This window comes from Diabrotica virgifera, chromosome 3, assembly GCF_917563875.1.
Source record: "Diabrotica virgifera virgifera chromosome 3, PGI_DIABVI_V3a".
In the NCBI taxonomy this organism is placed as follows: domain Eukaryota; kingdom Metazoa; phylum Arthropoda; class Insecta; order Coleoptera; family Chrysomelidae; genus Diabrotica; species Diabrotica virgifera.
The window spans coordinates 84,202,148-84,225,017 of NC_065445.1; the positions used below are offsets into that span (position 1 = coordinate 84,202,148).

Below are 22,870 nucleotides of genomic sequence, written 5' to 3' on the forward strand. Positions count from 1 at the left end.
ATTAGAGTGAGAGAGGTATTTGACCACAGGTCCATTTTTGGTACGCGTCCTTTTGTCGCGCGTCCTTATTTCCTAGGCGTCTTTTTGTCACGCGTCCTTTTGTCCGCGTCCTTTTGTCGCGCGTCCTTTTTTCCGCGTCCTTTTGACGGTACACCTCGCCACTGTATTGAAAGTTTGTGCCATTCGCTGTAGGTTATCCTCGTTATCGGAGATTAAGATTGCGTCGTCAGCATAACAGAGGATTTTTATTTGTTTTTCCGCCATCTTGTATCCTTTTCCAGTACCTTTAATGTTTTCTATGATTTTGTCCATGACTAAATTAAAAAGCAATGGGCTCAAGCTATCCCCATGTCTGATTCCCGAATTGATTTCTACTTCCGATGTTAGTTCATTCTCGACATTTATTCTGGTTTTGTTCATCGTATTAATGTCTAATTATCCTTATCATCTTGTTGGGCTGATTTTTCTCCTTTAGCAATCTTAGCACATCTTCCAATCTTACACAATCGAAGGCCTTAGACAGATCTATAAAGCACATAAATGCAGGTTTATTATATTCCACTGCTTTCTCATTGTTGTTTTAGCAAATTTTATTTTTTAAAAGAATTGGATTGTTTTCTTGTTGAAAAATAATTAGTAAAATTATACCATTCGCTTTTCTTCCAATTTTCCTAATCTTGTTTATTTAAACATGTCGGATTAAATTTTCTGTATTACCTACTTATTTTTAAGCACCTGAAATTCCACACGTTTACATCGAAAATAAAATCACATCTGCTTGGCAACCGAGTTATCTTAAAGTAAACCTCTAAACTTTTAATACTGAAGGTACACAAAATCACTTGTTTGTAATGAACTACTATTATGAGTTTAAAAAATAGTCTATAATATTGATGGGATGAGCAAAAAAAAATAAACTATCACTACAAAAAATAAAAATATGTTGTGAAAAATATTTTCCACAGCAAATGTTCCAAAATATATCCTAGATAAGACATTGACCTTTTGTGCTCACATATGAACCAGATTTACTCGTATATCCAAACCTGTGACTACTTTGTATTTTCACAAGCTCCAGGAAAAACACTAGATAAATTTTTGAAAATATTTTTGAAGTATAATATATGTTTAAAGAGTCTATATAAATAGACTAAATTAAACAATTTGATATAGTTACACAAAAACAACTAAGCAAAACATGCAGTAAAAACCTTTTAACTAGCAATAAACCTTTATTTGATAACTAGCCAATCATCTCTACACAGCAACCATCACTCTGGCCGTTCCTCGACGAATTTTGAGTTCTCCGACGAAACTATTTCGGTGATAAAGTTAAAACAAAAATAACCGATTTTTTTGTCATAATATAGAAAGTGTGATATAGTGTTTAGCAATTCTTTTTCTTCTTCTTGCGCCGTCTTCTAACGAAGCTTGGCGATCACTTCTTTAAACGCTTCTCTATCTTTTGCAACGTGTTCTGCAATACCTCTTCAACGCTAAGGTTAGTCCCTGATATTTCCCAGCCAAGCTTTCTTCCCAAGGCTTTTTCCCATCTACTCTTCCTTGCATGAAAATGTGTAGCAGAGAGTATTTATCGTTTCGAAGTATGTGGCCCAGATACGATGTTTTTCTTACTTAAATTGTGTTTATAAGCTTTCTGCCATGTCTAATTCGTCTTAACACTTCTTCGTTTTGCAGTCCAAGGAATTTTCAGAATACGCCTTTATAGCCACATTTCGAATGCCTCCATTTTTTTACGGATTGGACTTTTAGATTCCAAGCTTCTACCCCATATAGTAGTTGCGACCAAACATAACATTAGATGAAACCAATTTCTCAATACTCGATTTCTTAGTTGTAAACATTGACTTGTATTTTATAAATCCTTCTTGAGCTATTTCTATTCTGACCTTTATCTCCTCATCTTGATCTAACTGTGAGTTTATACTCCGAGGTATTTATACTTGTCGACCCTCTCTAGCGGTTTACCCTCCAATGCCAGATGTATGTTGTCAACAGCGTTTTTTAAGATCACCATGTATTTGGTTTTATTTATATTCATTGTTAGTCCTGTCTTTTTGCTTTTTCTGTTAGCGATTTTTAAGAGAATTTGTAAATCGTCTATATTCTCTGCTATGGTTGCGGTATCGTCTGCAAATCTTACGTTATTAATGATGCTCCCTCCAATCATTACACCTTCAGTTCTTTCCCATAGTGCCTCCTGAAATAATTGGGAGTACACATTAAATAATTGTGGCGACAGCAAGCATCCTGCAAGCATGTCTGACTCCTGTTTGAATTTCCACTTGGTTTGTCTCACTATCTTCCAACCTATGTTCCACACTATGTTTAGAAATAGTAAAGGACAAATTATCAGTGACGAAGCAGCAATAAAATCAGGCTGGAAAAACTATTTCGAGAGTCTTCTACAGGGTAAATACAAACAAACAGCCCATGCAGTAGCGGATTTCGAGATATCAAAAGATCAGGACCAGAGTAATGAATTAACATACCCACCCACAAGACAGCAATAATGGATGTCATTAAAGCACTTGTAACGTTACAAACGACATATCTTTGCTATTTTCTTTTTAAATAATTATTTTACTTTATTTTCATTAGTATTTCATTAATCATTATCTTATGTATTCGTTTTAACTTGTTTCCCGTTAAAAACTTGTTTGACGCCCGTTCTATAAGCAACTCTCTTTTCATCTAAGTCATACTGAATGTACTTCATATATCCTTACTCTGTAGATATCTGTCTTAATACGGAACATGCCTGCCACCTCCTACGTTGCACTGTCATGACAGTGACACTTCGTCCCCCAATTCTCAAAATGGTGGTGAAAAATTAATTTCGGTATAAAATCCAAAGAAGCTTCAAAAATAGCTATTTATTTCCCGACTTTGATATTCTCTTGGGGTGAGTTTTTATTCTAGGTCTGTACTAATTTTTTTAGTCATTTTTCCTATACCTAACTTTTCATGTCGAAAAGCACATGTTTCATATTTCATTTCATCTATTGATATGCTTTTAGTAATCAGATAGTTTAACTATTAATAATTCCACTTAATTTATTCTTGTCATCTGCTACTCTTTCGATTTTTTTCTTAAAAGAATGCCAGACTTGGCACACTTTGGTTTCTGCTCCTTAATGCCTTGATCCTTGATATGTGTTTTACTCTTATAGTTTTTGGATAGAAATCACTTTTCTCCCTTCGGGAGCCACCTGCCTTCATCAACTGCCACCTTCATTATAATCTTTCCTGTACAAAATATTTACTTAGAATTATAAAGTTGGTAATGTCTAAAGACGGTTGTCGGCTTAAAGTTTTCACGAATTACTTCATTATTCCTTTGTCTAGGTACATGCAAATTTAAGGAAGAATAAGAGGGATAAACTTTTAAAAATATTGTTAAAAGTTTGTATGTATTTAAATATTTTTTTGTATTTAAAAAGTTTTAATATATTATGAAACACGAAATATAAAATGTTTTAAACATGTTTATCCCAGTACTGATTCGTTAAATTGATAACAATAATTTCAATTATAACTATAATAACAGTTTCCACGTTAAAAAAATAAACAGAATAATTCAATTTGGACGTTACGAATTGTCCGTTACGAATTTGTATAGTTACGAACTGTCGCCGTTACGAAGTGTCGCCGTTACGAACTGTCGCTGTTACGAGTTGTCCGTTACCAGTTGTCCGGTTACGAACTGTCGCGTTACGAGATGTCTGGTCACGATCAACATAACATAGAACCCGCTACACTAAATTATGCAAAAATACAAAGATTGCGCTGAGCAGGTCACCTTATAATAATGTATAATGCCAGAATTCCTAGTAGAACCTTTAGTGGAACTATGGCGGGACGTTTGCCAGTAGGAAGACCAACTAATAGGGAGATAGACAAAGTGACAACTGATCTTCTTCTTCTTCACGTGCAATCATCACGGCTACTCTGATCTTAGATGCTGCCGCTCTGAATAGTTCGGTTGATGTGCATCCGTACCATTCCCTCAAGTTACGCAACCCCGAGATTCGTCTCCTTCCTACACTTCTCTTGCCCTGGATTTTCCCCTGTATAATCAACTGAAGTATGTTGTATCTCTCATTACGCATAACATGCCCCAGGTACTGCAGCTTTCGTGTCTTGATGGTTTCTAATATTTCCAGTCTTTTGTTGACTCTTCTCATGACTTCGTTGTTTGTTATATGCTCGGTCCATGATACCTTCAGGATTCTTCTATACACCCACAGTTCAAATGCTTCCAACTTTTTAGTAGTCGATGCGTTAAGTGTCCATCCCGTAAAGCAGAGTCGAGAAAATATAACACCTTGCCAGCCTAACTCTCAAGTCTAATTTCAGTTCTCTTGCACAAAGTACCTTTCTCATTTTATTGAAGTTTTTTCTTGCTTTCTCTATTCGAACTTTGATTTCTTTGGAGTAATCGTTTGTGTGGTTAATTATTGTGCCAAGATAGTTGTAGTTTTCTACTTGTTCTAAAGTTTTACCTTTAATTGTCAGGCTTTCATCATTATTTTGGGTTTTTGATATCCTCATAAATTTAGTTTTCTTGATGTTTATTGATAATCCATATTCTTCTCCATACTCAACTATCTTGTTCAGTAGCTTTTGGAGGTCTTTAAGGTTGTCTGCTATTATGATAGTATCGTCCGCATATCTGATGTTGTTGTTTCCGTTACTGGTGTTTTTTAGTGCATACAATATTTCTTCCTTTGTAATTTCTACACTTGTTTCTCTGTTTTCGAAAGATATGTCTTGTAGGTTTCCTCTTTCGTCGTTGAAAAGCTCTTCCATATTGTCCATATATTCTTTTCATCGTTTTAGCTTTTCGTCAGTCGTTATAATAGTGTTTCCATTTTTGTCTAAAAGAGTTGTGTTGTTGTTTCTTTTTTGCAGCCCTGGTATTTCTTTAACTAGTCCGTTCTTTAACGGTAAAATATTGCAAAACCTCTAAATTTTAAAGAACCGCTTGGATTGACATGGAATTTGGCATACAGAAAGCTAACAAGTCAAAGAAAAAAAGTGATATTGTGCCGATATGTGCTTTTGCCCTGGGGGTGCTTTTCACCCCCTCTTGGGGGTGAAAAAATATTCGTCCAAAGAAAGTCAGGAAATGGATAAACTGGCTAATTTTAAGTAACTTTTGTTCTATACAGTTTTTTCACTAAGTCAATACTTTTCGAGTTATTTGGCAGTGAATATGTTCCTTTTTTCAACAAAATAACCACGCTTTTAGACGGTTTTTCGCAAATAACTCAAATAGTAAGTATTTTGTCGAAAAAACATTATTAGCAAAAATATAGCCTGTAAAAAATTTAAAAAAATGGTGTATATATCACGTCTCTACACCTAGTAGAAGCAGCGTTATAGCTAATGAAAAATAGGTTCATATTCGTCAAATTCCAAATGGAATACTTTAACGTGAAGTAACCAAAAATGAAGCACATTTCGGGGAAAACTCATTACAACTTATTTAAAGTGTTTAAAAAAGCTTCATTTTTGTCTTATAAACAAAATTTCTAGCATCAAAATTAAACAAGTTACTCTCAAAATAATGTTAGTCCCTTTTGGTTTTGGTAAAAAAAATCGAGAAAATCACCCCCTAATTAGTATCTTAAATGAACTTAATCGTTACGACTTCACAAGTGTCTTGACTGGTGTATATATTGTTAATATGATCTGTAAGTTTCATTGGTTCAAAGTCCTTATTATTGAAAGGGCTGTAGTTAAAAGGGGTTGAACGAGTCACTGATCACGAATGTATGCACATTTAGAAACACCAAATCTTAATCAATTTTTGTCTAATAGAAAAACAAAAAAATACATGATATTCAGAAAAGCAAATCTGACTTTTTTTGTTTTTCGAGATTTTTGGTATCTTTAACAATTTTTAAGTTATTTTGAAAAAAAGCATATTTTTCAAAATTTAAATCTTTAAAAATTTTACTTTGAAACCAAATTTTTTCAAAAATAAGCACTTTGAATCGATGAAACTTACATATCATATAAACACAACATAAGTAGTAAAATAATTTGTGGAGCGGTAACGATTAATTTCATTGAAGTTGCTAATTAGGGGGTGGTCTTCCCGATATTTTTTTGCAAAAACAAAAGGGACCAACTTTATTTTGAGCGTAACTTGCTTAAATTTACCGCTAGAAACTTTTTGTAAAAACAGAAATAAAGCTTTTTTTAAACACTTTAAAAAAGTTATAATGGGTTTTCCCCAAAAAGTGCTTAATTTTTTGGATATTTCACGTCGAACTATTCTATTTGAAATTTGGTAAATATGAATCTATTTTTCATTGGCTATAACTCTGGTTCTACGAGATCCAGAGACCTAACGCGTACACCATTTTTTTTACTTTTTTATAGGCAATATTTTTGCAAAAAACGTTTTTTTCGACAAAATACTTACTTTTTGAGTTATTTGCGAAAAACCGTCTAAAAATGTGGTTATTTTGTTGAAAAATGAACATATTCACTCGCAAATAACTCGAAAAGTGTTGACTTGGCGAAAAAGCTCTATAGAGCAAAAGTTACTTAAAATTAGTCAGTTTACCCATTTCCGGACTTATTTTGGACATATATTTTTTCACCAGCAAGAGGGGGTGAAAGTCAGCCCCAGGGCAAAAGCACACATCGGCACAATATCACTTTTTTTCTTTGACTTGTAAGCTATACGTATGCCAAATTTCATGTCAATCCAAGCGGTTCTTTAAAATTTAGAGCAAAAACCTTGAAAGAATAGACTAAACCTTTTTATGCAGGTGGAATAGATCGTATTTGTTCTAAAGATCTTCTATCTCTTTATATTTTTCCTCATAGTAAGTTTGTTTTGTCTCTCTTATCTTTTTTATGATTTCATTGTTAATTATTTTGTAATTGTGATTGTCTTTGTTCTTGGCTTGTCTTCGTTGGTCCATCATGCCAAGTATCTCGTCGGTTATCCAGTTGTCTCTCTTTCTTATCGGTTCTTTTAATATCTCTTCGCATGGAACAAGTAGGCAATTTTTTAGTGTTTCTCATTGATGGTTTATCTCGTAGGTGTTAGTATCTAATTTATCAAAGTTTTCGTACATTTTCTGTTGAAGTTTGTTTTTTATATCAACTTCTTTCAGTTTTTTAACATCTATATTTGGAGTTCTTTGGGGTTTTCTAATACGTTTAAGCTTAAGCGTGACATTAGCGATTAGTGGGTTATGACAACTGATGCAAAAGAGATATTGATGCTGTAAAACTGGAGGAGAGCAGCAAAGGAAAGGGGTGCTTGAAGGCGGATGCTGGGGAAGGCCAGGGCACAACTTGGGCTGTAGCTCCATACGAGAGATAGTTGGTGAGCTTCAAAAGGAGTGAAATTAGAAAAAATGAAGGATTAGGAAAGGTGCGCAAATGAGAAGACTTGGACAGACACAAAAATTATGATATAAGTTTTGCAAAAAGCAACTGAAGAATGAAACAATCAAAAATACGTATTATTTTATTTTAGGAGAATGCAATAGCTACTTGATTTATTATCAGAAATTTTTAAAAAAGTATAAACAGCAACTTCTAAGTACTAAAATTGACGAATTGAACCCTGTCAGAAAATTAGCTTTGCAAGTCACTCCAATGAAGTCACCCACCTGCCTCTTGGCAGTTTGAACATTTAATTTAGGCGAAAAGCAATCTTTCTTTCTGAAATATTTTTTTTATTTCCTGACAGCAGTTACATGTATTTTGAGTTAAATAAGTTAAATACATTCTTCTTTTTGCGTCAATTAATATAATTCAAAATTTAATTTTTTGTCACCCTGTATAAATATTGATGTTAATGTTTATATTACTAAATAGAGAATTGAATAACCTTTCAAATGAGCTACCACATGACCCCTATTCTTATTTTAAAAAATGATCGATTACCTACGTCATCACGCCCAAATGGATGACGTCACTATTATGGCATATATGTCAAAAAATCATAATTTAAACTCCGGATTTTTCTCCTAAGTGACCTATGCTCAAAAAAATTTATTTAGTCCATAATTCTGAACCTCTGTATATCAATCAACGTGTATTGAAAAATCGAGCTCGTATATTTAGTTCCGGTTTTGATGTCATTTTCGATTAAAAGCTTATGATAGGAAGTTTGGAAAAACTGATGAGTTCAAATTTCGCTTTCCGATTCTATTTCCGGTCACGTTAGGTAAAAATCTAGTACGACGTCCAGTTGCTTGTTTTCTTTAAATTTGTGTTTTAAAGAAATGAAATAAGTATGTCTATAAGGTTACGTGTATTTACAACTGAAAGTAATTTTTTTTGTTGGAATATGTTACGTGAAAAATATGCAAGTAATGTACTATTGTTACGCCATATTTTTTATGTTTTGACACTTAGGTATACTAGAGGCCTGGATGACTTGTCTCGATACTTTCTCTTTCGAAGTGAATTAGATTGCTTTTACTATTATTGCTGCTGACCCACTGGTTGTTTTTCTATGGTGAAGAACTTATATTTTGATACAGGTAATCTCAGTTTGATGTATGGTCGTTTTGTGAAGTACGCCTCTGATATTTAACATATTTCGATTTTTTGGTTATTTACAGTTAACCACCTCTCCTGCTAATGTTGCAATATAGACCATTTGCGTATGTAATACATATTCTTTTCAACTTTTCCGCAATTTTATCTTCTCTTAGATTCTATGCGATTTACTTAGTCTTTTTAGGATTTTTTTATTGAATTTTTCTTGCTTGTTCATGCGTTCTATTAGTATGTGTACCAATTTTAATTTTAAATTGGGGTTATTCTTTACTGCTTATTTTGGCTCGTTACATAGGTATTTTGTATAGGATTCTGCATGTCTGCTCTGCTGTTTTGTAGTGTAAGTTTCTATTTGTTCCGTCACTTTTGAAGAGCCATGTGCCACCACCTGGGTGGGACACCACAGTGTACCTACGCACAAGTTCTTTATTTTGTGGCTTTTCACAATCTTTTGTTAAATATTTTACTATGCATTTTATGTACCTGGGCTCTCTTCTACAACAATTTTGTGTATTTCTGTATACGCCAGTCAATGGGAGCAAGAATAGATATTAGCTCCGAATTCTATCGTACTGCATGGACTTTAATGAAATTTTGGGAATAGCCTCTACTTATCTCCTAATTCAAAGTCTACCCTCTGCTGATGTGCGCTTTTATCTTGGGGGTGGTTCCCACCCCTTCTCGGGGGTGGAAAATTTCTTGATTAAAATAACCACGGAGGTGGCTATACAACCTCATTCTAAGCAAAAACTTTTTTACTATATTTTTTTTAAACTCAATAGTTTTTTAGTTATTCGTGGTTAAAAATTGGCCATTTTCATTGAAATGTAACACCTTTTCGAACGGTTTTTTGGGAATACCTTAAAAACTATGCATCTAACTAAAAAACTATATAAAACATTTTTGTAGCTTATAAAAAATAAAGAGACTACTTCCTTCATAAATGTTCTAGTTATAATACAAAAAGAGATATGGTAGGTGAAAGGAGTTTGTTTTTTGGTGCATGCTCAAATCGGTGTATTTAACTTGAAATAAAAGAGAAACGGTCGATTTTAGGTGTATAATGCTACCAATACCTTTTGTGGTTCTTGAAAAGACCTTTAAAATGAGCAATATTATAGGTCGATTACGTTCAAATTAAGCGACATATGTTGCAAAAAAATTGATGACTAATGTATTTTAAAAAATTATTAGAAGTATATTTAACCCCTCATTCACTAAAATTTTAATGCATCATTTTTCTTCTACAATACCTTTTATCATAGTGTTATTTCTATGTTCAAAAAAGTGGATGGGTTTAAAATGAATGGTTTTTGAAAAAAAATAAGATCAATTTATAGAGCGCATTTTTAAATTTTCTTAAAAATTTTCTTTTTTTACATTTAACTTGAAAATGATAAGAGATAAATAATAAACAAAATGTTTTTGTGTGGTATCTTTTTTTAGTATCTCTTATTATTTTCGAGTTACATGGTGAAAAAGGAAGATTTTTAAGAAAATTTAAAAATGCCCTCTATAATTTGATCTTATTTTTTTCAAAAACCATTCATTTTAAACCCGTACAAGTTTTAGAACATAGAAATAGCACTATAATAAAAAGTGTTGTAGAAGAAAAACGATGCATTTAAATTCTGATGGACGAGGGGTTAAATATACTTCTGATTTTTTCTTAAAATACATTAGTCATTAATTTTTTTGCAGCATACCTCGCTTAGTTTGAATTTAATCGACATTTTATATAGCTCATTCTAAAGGTCTTTTCAAGCACTATAAAAGGTATTAGTAGCATTATACACCTAACATCGACCGTTTCTCTTTTATTTCAAGTTGAATGCACCGATTTGAGCATGCACCAAAAAAACAAACTCTTCTCACCTACCATATCTCTTTTTGTATTATAACTAGAAGATTTATGAAGGAACGAATCTCTTTGTTTTTTTTAAAGGCTACAAAAATATTTTATATCGTTTTTTTCGTTAGATGCATCGTTTTTAGGGTATTAGCAAAAAACCGTCCGAAAACGTGTAATTTTTCAATGAAAACGGCCAATTTTCAACCACGAATAACTCAAAAAGTATTGAGTTTTTAAAGAAAAATTATAAAACAGTTTTTGCTTAGAATTAGGTTTCCTAGCTACTTCCGTGGTTATTTTAACCAAAAAATTTTCCACCCCCGAGAAGGGGTGGGAACCACCCCAAGATAAAGGCGCACATCAGCATAAGGTAGACTTTGTTTCCCGAGCTATACTCTACTTACTGTGAAAATATCAAGTAAATCGATGTAGTAGGATGGAATTCGGAGCCAAATAACGTCATTGACTGCCCTAAACTAAATTCACAATCAAGATGCAGTAGAAATAAACAAACCAGGACACGTTAAATGTTACAAGAAGCACTCCCGAATCATAATTTACAATGTATAAACTTTGTAAATCATAATTTGGGATTAACAATGTACATTGTAAGTACATACATTGTAAATTATGATTTGAGAGTGCTCCTAGTAACATTTGACGTGTCTTGGTTTGGTTATTTCTACTGCATCTTGATTGTGAATTTAGAGCAGTACTCTTATCCAACATTGTGGAATCAATTTCGGTTTTCTGAAAACTTGAATCATCACTTTCATGTGTAATTTCATATCGGTACTTCATATCCTTTTTTTGTTTTTTCTTGTTTACTAAAATAAGTGCAAAAAGTGGCAGTGGTCATTCGTCATTTTCTTTTAGTAATTGGGTTACGTTTTCTATTTTATATCCCTCATATTTTAGATCTTTTTTTATGCACTTAACTTGACAAGTTTGATGCAGTTTTCTTACAACTAATTTAAGAGTCCTTTCGTTTATCTTCAAACGAGTGTCATTTAAGATTTGTTCCATTTATCGTCTTTGTTCGATTTATGTAACTATTTTCGTCATGTACATTAATTTTTATATTTCCACCTACTAACATGCTGGTTTGATAAGATATTTGCTTACTTGATAAGTATCTCACTAAAATGTCGTGTTTTTTCAAGTTGATTATAATCACTGGTGGTGATTTACGTGCCGTTTGAGTCTCTGCTGATTTACTTCTCTATTGGTAGGGTTCGGGCTGAACTGTTTTTCGAAAGTCGCTTGCCTTCCTTGTTTTACGTTTCGAATTCGAATCCATACGGTTTCTTTACTTAGTTTATCCTCTTCTGTGCGATATGTGTTTTTTTTACATGTTTTTAATTATTCTATTCTGTCTAGATTTAGTTCTTAATGTAGGTATTATAGTTTTTAGCAGTAGTAAGCACTCTTTTAATGTAATGACAATCATTTTGTGTATTAAGGGAGGTAAAGAAATAAATAAATAAATAGATATTCCATGTCTTCATTTTGCTGTTATTTTTTTCCTCTGTTTTCTTTTATAGTGCCTCTATTTAGATTTTAATTTGATGTATGATCAAATTTAGATTTTCGCTTTCTTGTTTTGTGTTTCCTGTACCCAGTATTGATAATAATATTATTATGTTGGATACGTAATGATTCACTTGGTGTTATATTTTGTCAATGATATCATAGACTATGCTCCGAGAGAACCTGGGCTATACAAAGATTTAGCAGTTTAACTATCTTTTTCTTAAGGTGCTGAGACCGCATGTCAATCTTTGGCTCTCATGTTGCCCAGCATATTAACCCTCCGTTAGTCGCTATCATTAGAATTATTCATTCGGGATTTACAAAATAACTGGTTTTTTCTCTCGCCACTTTCTGTACCTCTTCCTATCAACTAACCTCGTGTTAGTATACACTCTTACCTACTTGGGTACAGTTGTGCGAGTTTTATAACTATTTTCAGTGCAAGACTCCGTAGCGACTAACGGTGTGGTTATTACTTTATTGGCATAACTTGCAGTTCAGGTAAAGACTTAGCATCTTATTATTGCATTTTATCGGTAAGTTTTGGTCAATCTTATTTATAGATGTCCTTTGAAGCCGAACAAAAACGTTTGTTGGAATTATGGGAAATGGTTCCTAGCGAATATTTTTATATTACAAATAACAATATGTATATTGTTATACTAGGGTTTTTCATTTTATATCTGTTGTTTTTCAATAAAACATTTTCAAAAATATTTTTCAGTCATTCCTATACACAATATAAAATATTTGTATGAATTTTATAGCAATAACTATTTTTTTTAAACAGTCGGTCTCTGACACCGTAGCGACTCTTGATGTTCCGTTTATCCTAGCGACTAACGGAGGGTTAACAATCGTTGTCATATTTACAGCCGCACGAAATAGTTCAGTGCTAGTTTTCCCAAACCATTGGGTAGGTTTTTAAGCCAAGAAGATGTACGGCGGCCCACACTTCTTTTTCCCATTATTTTACCTTGTATGACAAGGTGAAGTGTGTCATATTTTTCTGAGTGGCACATTATATGACCAAAGTTTTCCAATTTATAGCTTTAACAGTGCTCACTAGTTCACAACTTTTATTTAAACGTTGCAAAACCCTTTCGTTTGTGACTATTTCTACCCAACTGACCTTCAGAATACAGCGGTAGACCCACATCTCAAATGATTTTAGGTTTTTTAAAAGCGATTCTGCCCATCCTTCAACCCCGTAAAGTAGTACTACGAATATATAACATCGAACCATTCTTATGCGAAGTTCAAAATTGAGGTCATGACTGCAAAGGATTATCTTAAATTTCATAAAAGTTGTTCTTGCTTTGGAAATTCTACTTTTTATTTCTGTACTAGGGTTCCAGCTTTCATTAATATGAGTACCCAGATATACAAGATAACTTACGCGTTCAATTGAGTCATTACTAATTGTTATCTTATAGTTATTATTAGGTTTGTTCTAGCAAACAGTCAAACTAGTCAGAAACCATCAGCAAACAGTTGGTCAGTGAGAGAACATAATACAGTCACCACTGCTATCCCCTCTACTCGCGCTGGTCCACTATTCGCTGATGGTTTCAAACCGTTTGAAACTGATGCTAGAACAAACCTATATTTACCGCTGCCTGTTTACAAGTAACCATAAATTTTGTTTTTCTTGCATTGAGTTTGAGTCCATGCATCTCGCAGAATGCCAGTCGGTTCAATGATGCTTGAAGATGTTCAATTGATCCTGTCACTAACAAGGTGTCATCTGCGTATCTGATATTGTTATAAAAACGTGTGTGTGAAAAAAATGGCTTGGATGCGAGTCCGTTAGCCACAGATTTTTATTTTATTTTTACCTCAATTTATTAGTTTTGTTATATTTATACGTATTTCACTTAAATGATTATATTTGTTTCTTTCAAGTAGTTTATGAGTAATTTAAATATTTCGATTTTATGACAACTTAGTAGATATTCTATACTAATTGGAAAATGAACTTGTGTTTGTCGTAAATTGTAATATAATTGATTTATATATCTCTCGTTAATTTTGCATTCCAAGAAAATATGGTTTAAATCTCTAATCGAAACATTATCACAAAAACATACTGATGAATTAATTATTCCTAATTTGTGCAGATGTGCCTCATATTTCCCGTGTCGAGTTTTTAATCTGACGATAGTAGAAATATCTTGCTTTGGCAGGTTATATTTAAATATGTATTCAGGTGGCGGAGGAAGTTCTTGATGTAAAGAAAAATATAAATTTTTTGACATGCTTGTAATATTTTTCCATTCTTTTTTCCATATTTTATTTATTCTAACTTTGACGTCATTTATTGCATCTGTCGATAAGATGTGAGTTAGTATCTCACCTTTTTTTATTGCATCTTTGGCCAACTCATCCACTTTCTCATTACCCAGTATACCGGCATGCCCTTTTGCCCATATAAATACTACTTCCACTTTAGACAAATTATTTTTTATATTACATAAAATTTTTGATTTGTATGAACTAAAATCAGTATTTTCAATTGCATATATTGCAGATCTGGAGTCTGTTATTATTTGATATTGTTCATAAACACGCCATTAATGAGTATGCCCTCTTTTGCGTTTTCAAACACTTTATTTAAGATTGTTTCTGCGTAAAGATTAAATAACATTGGTGACAATATACAGCTTTGTCGAACTCCACGCTTGACTTTTACTTCTTCAGAGCACTGATTCCCAACCCTAACACATGCAGCCTGGCCCCAATACAAATTTGCGATGATTCTAATGTCCCTACCGTCCAGACTATAGTTTAACTATAATATTATCTATTTATGAATATAAAACTTTTATACCTCATCACAATAGGCTTTTAATTTTGTAATAATAGTATATTATTCAACGAGCATGTAATGAGGACTATTACTCACGATGATGAAGTTTGCGACACGAGCCGTAGGCGAGTGTCGTAATTCATCAGAGTGAGTAATAGCCATTACATGCGAGTAGAATACTATACTTTTTCTACGACCTTTTTTTTTATTTTAATTAGTAAAAAATTTAATTATCAACTACTCGAGATTTAAATTATAATTTACAAAAATACCTAAATGCTATTTACCCCTAGTACGTGGCTGAATAATTGGTTGCCTACTAAATTGAATGGTTGCCTACTGAATAATTGGTTGCCTAAATTCTTATTATTAATTGTAAAAATACAACTAAAAATAGTCAATATAAGTTCTATTCGTTTCCGAAAAATTATAAGCTTAAATTTGTACCTACTTACTATCAGTGAATCTAATAAATAGGAAATGGCTGTTGTCGGTGGACGTATTTCATATATATATAGTTATAATGTTTATTTACATTTAACTATATATAATATAACAATATATAACTATACATAATATGTTATAACATATTTAACACAATATAACTTGAAAAACAAACACAATATTAGTTATAAATTCCAATTAACGTAAACAAAATGCGCTAATGTCACTGTCAAAATTTTTAGTAAACAAGATATAAACGTAAAAAAATATACTGACATTGTTACAGTTAAAATTCATTTAAAAATGTTTCGAAGTTAATTGTTGGTATAAATTACAATAATTATTGTATTAAATAAACATGTTTAAGTAATTTTATTTGCAGTTTATATACGATTAATATTAAAAGTGGCATGCGCCACTTGAATCTAACTTCAGCCCGTGAGTAATGACCCGTGAGTAACTTCAGCCCGTGAGTAATGAATTATTACTCACGGGTACAGTAATGGGTGCTATTATCTATGAAAAAATAGCGAATAATAAGCATCCTATTAAACGGTCATAGAAAAAAACTTTTATCACAATGGATTTTTAATTATCACCGTTTTTATGGTTTTATTCGTTTGCTATCGATACTATGTTTACTTCAAGGAAGTCAAATGCATCCCCACTCGATTAAGTAACGAATAACAATAATAACAGAACCACACCAATTAAATTATTTACACTAAAACAAATTACCCAAAAACCAACGTTATCTGGGACATTCTCAAACCATGAGGTATCTACTCTACTTCAAAATAAAATTGTTTACACAATCACATTTGTGTAGTATACAAAAAACAAAAAAGGTCATGCAGACATCGTAAGTCTAACAATCTTCTAAAAACACAAAAAGTACATACGATCTTTCCAAAATGCTTTCTGTCTCCCGGAACCTGAAAAATGTATTAGATTGAAGCACCAACTTTATTCTAATAGACAGTAAAAGAAAAAATAGTAGAAGTAAAATAGGTATCAGATAAATAATAATTAAAATTGTGCTAAAATAAAACGTAAGTGTAAGACTTTTAGTCTATGTTTACGTCATTTAAGGTCAAACCAAACCCTTCTTTAAGTGAGTCATAGCTTATCGAATTCTATATCGAAAATTAGGTATTCGTTGACGGGTAGTTGCATATTAAAGCGATTTCTACTTATGGATATATACAGTGTGTCAATTTTAAAGCTCGCACTTCACTCTCGCCGAAGTCGATCGAGGTTCAACAAGTACGAGAGTGTAGACGGCCACCTTGTGCAACTTCGCCTCACTTCGTTCTACTTAAATTCTCTGTCATTCTGGTCAAAGGGATCTTTGTCGGTATCGCACCGCTCTTTGTCGGTATCGCACTTCGAACGAGTGTGTAGAGAGGGTACTTCGGACTTCGGTCAACTTTGGCGAAGTAACTTCGCCGAGAGTGTGGAACCCGTTTAAAACTTACAATGGGCTATATCTGACGAACAAAAGCTGATATCGAAAAATGCTTGAAACCGGTTCTATGATAGTAAGGGGAACTAAAATGACATGAAAGAGAACTCACCCCCTCAACCCCCTAGGCCCCACCCACCACAACCAAAAAATTTTAAATTGCAAACCCCTACTTGTGATACATCATTGAAAAGACTGTAAAAAAATCCTATCCAATGGTATAAATAATAATTATACAGGGTGTTAATATCAGTCGTCTTACTATGACTTTTGTGTTTGTAATGCTATCTTCCGTACTATTATTTTGAAGGAAGTGTCCGTCGGTACTTTTTTTTTGTTAAATAAAAACAATTTGCGGATATTGCAAAACAAGTTGAAAACATCTGTTTTTTGGATTCTGTTAGATTCAGTAATTTTCGGTTTATTTGAGACTTTTGAATGTCATTAGTTTTCGTCATTTGTACGATCGGTAGGTACTACTGTCATTCAACTGTAGTTTTGACGATGGTTTACAGTATATCTGAACCAGTGTTATTTACGAACAGCTCAAATATTTAATGAAAAGCATTTTGACAAAAATGTAAGCCACGTGTACGTCCGCTATTTAGTTGAAAAGTTTAGAGAAACGGGATCAGTGCCAGATCAAAAAAGGGATGCCCCAATATTACTGAATGAAGCATGTCAAATTGAGGTCCTTGGAAATTTTGCAATAGAGCCTACAGCATCAACACGTCAAGTGTCTGCAATGACAGGACTTTCACATGAGTCGGTTAGAAAGGTGTTGAAATTACATAAGTTTCACCCGTACAAAACACAAATTCTTCAAGAACTAGGCCATGATGATCCAGACCGACGAATTGAGTTTGAGTTGAGTGAAAGAATTCGCGTTGAACCGAGAATGTTAAAAAATATTTGTTTCACTGATGAATGTACTTTTAGAATGATACGAACCCGCATCGATTCACAGGTCACACTCAATATCCTCAAAAACTGAATGTTTGGACAGGAATATTAGGCGATGCTATAATTGGTCCCTTGTTCATACCAGGTAATTTAAGTGGCCGACATTTATCTCGATATGCTGGAAAACACTATCGAACCTTTAATTGTGCATGAATTAGAGAACCAAAGGGACGACCAAGGCAACCTAGCTCTATACAAAGATTTGATCCACTTCCAACAAGATGGAGCACCTCCTCACTATCCAGCTTCCGCTAGGCACTGGCTGGATACTAATTATCCGAACAAATGGATTGAAAGGAGAGGTCCTGTTGAGTGGCCACCGAGGTTACCAGACTTACCGCCACCTGACTTGTTTCTATGGGGTTACCTCAAGTCAGTTGTTTATAAAACTCAACCTGCGCCACATGGGGAATTCCAAGAAAGAATTACGCAAGCATGTCGCGCTATTACTAGAACAACATTTGCCAAAATTCGTTCATAATTTGAAAATAGTCTGTATTATTGTTTACAAAACAACGGAACCCACTTTGAACATTTACTTAATTGACATTTTTAACAAATTTTTAGTTCAACAAAAACCTCATTAAATTCTCCATTTAAGCCAAAGTTTTACAATTATTGCTTCACCCTGTATAATTATTATTTATACCACTGGATAGCACTTTTTATAGTCTTTTCATTGATGTATCATAAGTAAGGGATTGCAATTTAAAATTTGTGGTTGTGGTGGGTGGGGCCCAGAGAGTTGGTGGGGGTGAGTTGTCTTTAATGTCATTTTAGTTACCCCTTACTGTCCTAGAAACGGTTACCAGCATTTTTCGATATCAGCTTTTGTTGAGATATAGCCCATTGTAAGTTTTAAAATTGACATACTGTAAATGGTTGACGTTTAGAATACGCTAAATGGATAACCAATCAATGATGCGACTAAAGATAATTTGAGGCAAAAGTCGTGACAGTACTTCCACAATGTCACCGGGTAAAATGACAATTATCATTCTAGGTTTTGTATTTTCTAATATTGTATAGTAAAAATTTTTTATAATATTTATTTATTTTTTCATTAAAATCTTTTAAATACTAATATTATTGCAAATATTTATATACAGTCCGTACAATATAGATACTGTTGCACATCATTGTCTACGTCAGAGTTATAGGTTGACGTTGTAGCCCAATTACAAAAAATTCTTAAATTCATTTTAGATCAAATAAACTGCTCGTCAAAAGTTAGGGATATAGAAAATTATGCTGATTTTCATAGTTGATTTTTTCGCGAACAGACGGATTCCGCGATTTTTTTTATTTTAGATTTTTCTTTAGTATTTACACAATTATGAAAAGGTTTACTCAAACTTATTTTTTGTACTTATACCGGGTTGAAGAAAATAAATGTTTTTCTTATGTTAAGTTTGAGACACCCTATAGGGAGAACGAGGTACAAATGTGAGTATACATCAGATTCGTATTGTAGTCTTATGTTTTGTGAATATGTTGTTTTTTGATTGTCCCTGATATCTTTAGAAACAAAAAAATAGACGGTTTTGTAATTTAACGTGTGTTTTAACCGAATCAAAAGTTTGAGACACCTTGTAGGGAAAAAAAAGGCACAAAGGTGAGTATACCTCGATATTATGTTGTAGTCTCGTATTTTGTGAATATTTTATTTTTTTAATTTCTCTGATATCTTTATTAACAAAGAAACTAGACGGTATTACTCTTTAATATGCGTTTCTATGTTTCACATGTGTGATGTGATGCATGTCGTCAGTTAAAACACATATTAAAGAGTAATACCGTCTAGTTTCTTTGTTATTAAAGATATTAGAGAAATTAAAAAAATGAAATATTCACAAAATATGACACTACAAAATAATTTCGAGGTATACTCACCTTTGTGCGTTTTTCTCCCTACAAGGTGTCTCAAACTTTTTTTCGGTTAAAACACATGTTAAATTACAAAACCGTCTATTTTTTTTTGTTTTTAAAGATATCAGGGACATTCAAAAAACAAAATGTTCACAAAACATAAGATTACAATACGATTTCGATGTATACTCACATTTGTACCTCGTCCTCCCTACAGGGCGTCTCAAACTTAACATAAGAAAAACATTTATTTTCTTCCACCCGGTATAAGTACAAAAAAAAAAAGTTTGATTAAACCGTTGCATAACTGTGTTAATATCAAAGAAAAATCTAAAATAATAAAAAAAATTAGCGGAATCCGTTAATCTATTCACAAAAAAATCTACTATGAAAATTCAACAGAATTTTCTATATCCCTAACTTTTTACGAGCAGTTTATATCATATAATTATTGCGAAGTGGATTATACAACAAAACAAATTACTATTCAATGTAAATAAATAAAACATTAGAAATGAAAAAAAAAGAATTAAGGTGATACAGTAGCGATCAACAGGTAGCCAAAACGTGTTCCAAGATTGCGGCTGTAATTTTGAATATTTTTTGGAGATATTTAGCACACGTATTCGTAATATAATTAAGAATGGCGGTACAGAGCCCAATTTGAAAAATATAATAATATGTGGAAATTACTCTGTAATTAAATACAATATTAAAAAAACGAGCCTGTACCGCCATTAAGAAGCACAAAAAAATACACTTTATTCAAATAAACTTTTTTATCCGATGCCTAGATTTTGTGTCATTTTGGAACTACTAATGAAATAAAAAATTTTAGTAGTTCCAAAATGACACAAAATCTAGGCATCGGATAAAAAAGTTTATTTGAAGAAAGTGTATCTTTTTGTTCTTCTTAATGGCGGTACAGGCTCGTTTTTTTAATATTGTATTTAATTACAGAGTAATTTCCACATATTAATATATTTTTCAAATTGGGTTCTGTACCGCCATTCTTTATTATATTACGAATACGTGTGCCAAATATCTCGAAAAAATATTCAAAATTACAGCCGTAATCTTGGAACGCGTTTTCGCTACCTGTTGATCGCTACTGTTTCCTCTTAAGTTATAATCTTACGTTAAAGTAAATAATAGAAACAATAAATATAATAAAACAAATACATACTTACAGCAAAGAATAAAAACAAATCTGAAGTGTCAACACGGCAACTGTCAAATAAATGTTACCAAAATGCCATCTTTGTTCGATCGCAGTTAGAGTGTAATCCGAACAAGAGTGCTTTAAAAAACGCTTTATATACCACATATACACAAATTTAATGAAACAAATTAGGGTACTTAGGTAGGTACAAATTAGGGTAATTAGGCTTATTTAAATTTACATTAATAGAAATCTTCCAATATTATTTCTACGCGTGTATAATAAAATGTCTATCAGATGTAATTCCAGTGTACTCAGCTAAACGATTCTAAAAAGGTACATACCTACGACTTAAATATTTCGTGTTGGTATCATGTGACGTCACGTGCTATGACGCGGATGACGTGCAACAGTATCTATAATGTACGGGGTAAATGTAAATATTTCTGGCTACTGTCAGATTTAACTAAAATGTCAAGCCATGATTCACAGCATTCTTAAAATCCTATACGACGTCAAAATTAATGAGGCACTGAAAAAAGGGTTCGCTTAGATCTTTATTAACATTTACAATAAGTTACACTTTTTATTTTGAGCATCGTCCTAAGTGCCGTTATTTTTTTCAGTAATACTCAACATAAGGAATATACAGGGTGTTAGTAAATTAGTATGACAAACTTTAAGAGGTAATTCTACATGAAAAAATAATGACAGTTTGCTCTATAAACGTATGTCCGCAAAAGCTTCGGTTCCGATATACGATGTGTTGAAATTTTTATTTCAAACTGCCAATTTATTTATTGCTCTAAGACCGGTTGAGCTATGAAAATAAAATTTGGTGTGGTATAAGAGGTAGTTATTGCGCATTTTTTGACATACAATTAAGACTTTTTTATTCATCATTGGCGTGCCTACGGGTAATGGTCTGAATTTTTTTAAAGAAAAAAATAGTACGCCGCTGAGATATTTCAAACTAAAAATTATTTTTTTCTACAACCGTGTTAAAAATGCAATTTTTAGCACTCCATACGAGCGTTAAAAATGCCACTTTAAGGCTAGTGCTTTAGAATTTTTATGGCACTGCAGTTCGTATTGACCGTATAGGCAATTTTGATGTAATGTCAAAAAAATATAAAAATGGAATGTCAGTCAAGTTCAAGTACAAGTTTTTGTAGATATTGTCCTCTAATTACGTTTGTAGAAATAATATTGTATGATATGCGTGTTAAAAAGTACATTTTTAAGGCACTCATGTGAATTGCAGAACTCGCTATCGCTGATTCTGCAAACTTTCACATGCGTGCCTTAAACGTATACTTTTAACACTTATATCATAAAATAACTATTAAACTCCACCTTTAATTTATGATACAAACTGTTTTTTGCCTTTTGTTCATATTGTGCACCGTTTTTATGCAAAAAAATAGAACATGTTTTTCTCGTATTTTTTATTTCTTAATACATTATCAAGAACTATCCAATATAGTAATACTAAACTATGACAATAAAAGAAAATATTACTAATAATAAGATTTTAACTATATGCAAAGCTACATCTAGTGGTTAAAATGATCTCTTTTAGAAGCGACAGAAGAATTTTTTAATATTCATCATTAGCGCGCGTACTGGTAATGGTCTGAATTTTTTTAAAGAAACAAGTAGTACGCCACTGAGATATGTCAAATTAAAAATTATTTTTGAATTTCTCGTTCAATTTACGACAAAAAGTCTTTCTTGCCTTTTTTCATATAAGGCGCCGTTTTTATGCAAAAACATAAAAAATTTTGACGTTTACAAAGTATTTGAAATAAGTTTCTATGCATAATATGGAAACTAACTCGAATACTTTGTAAGCGTTAAGATATTTTATTTTTTTGTATAAAAACGATGCCACATATAAAAAAAAGGGAAAATATATTTTTTGTCTCAAATTATGCGAGGAATTCAAAAATGATTTTTAATTTGACATCTCAGTACTATTTTTTTTTTAATTCAGACCATTACCCGTACCTGCGTCAATGATGAATATAAAATTCTTCTGTTACCTCTAAATGAGGTCATTTTGAACACTAGTTGTAGCTTTGCACCTAGTTAAAATCTTATTAGTAATATTTTCTGTTATTTTTCTAGATTAGTATTATTATATTGGATAGTTCTTGATAATGTATTAAGAAATGAAAAGTACGCGCCAAGATGATTTATTTTTTGCAT

The 22,870-nt window shown here is 32.4% G+C and overlaps 1 protein-coding gene across 8 annotated transcripts in view; it reads right to left on the minus strand.

The window, feature by feature from the left end:
• Window positions 1-22,870, minus strand: part of LOC114327290 (cAMP-specific 3',5'-cyclic phosphodiesterase) — a 1,080,669-nt gene that overhangs the window by 381,980 nt on the left and 675,819 nt on the right. For 6 of the 8 annotated variants that reach the window (XM_050646629.1, XM_050646632.1, XM_028275853.2 and 3 more), the window contains one exon: window positions 16,103-16,135. The exons of the other annotated variants lie outside the window; for them this stretch is intronic. In XM_050646629.1, coding sequence (XP_050502586.1) covers window positions 16,103-16,135 — 33 coding nt within the window. The remainder of the gene's footprint in view (window positions 1-16,102; window positions 16,136-22,870) is intronic. 8 annotated transcript variants of the gene reach the window in all.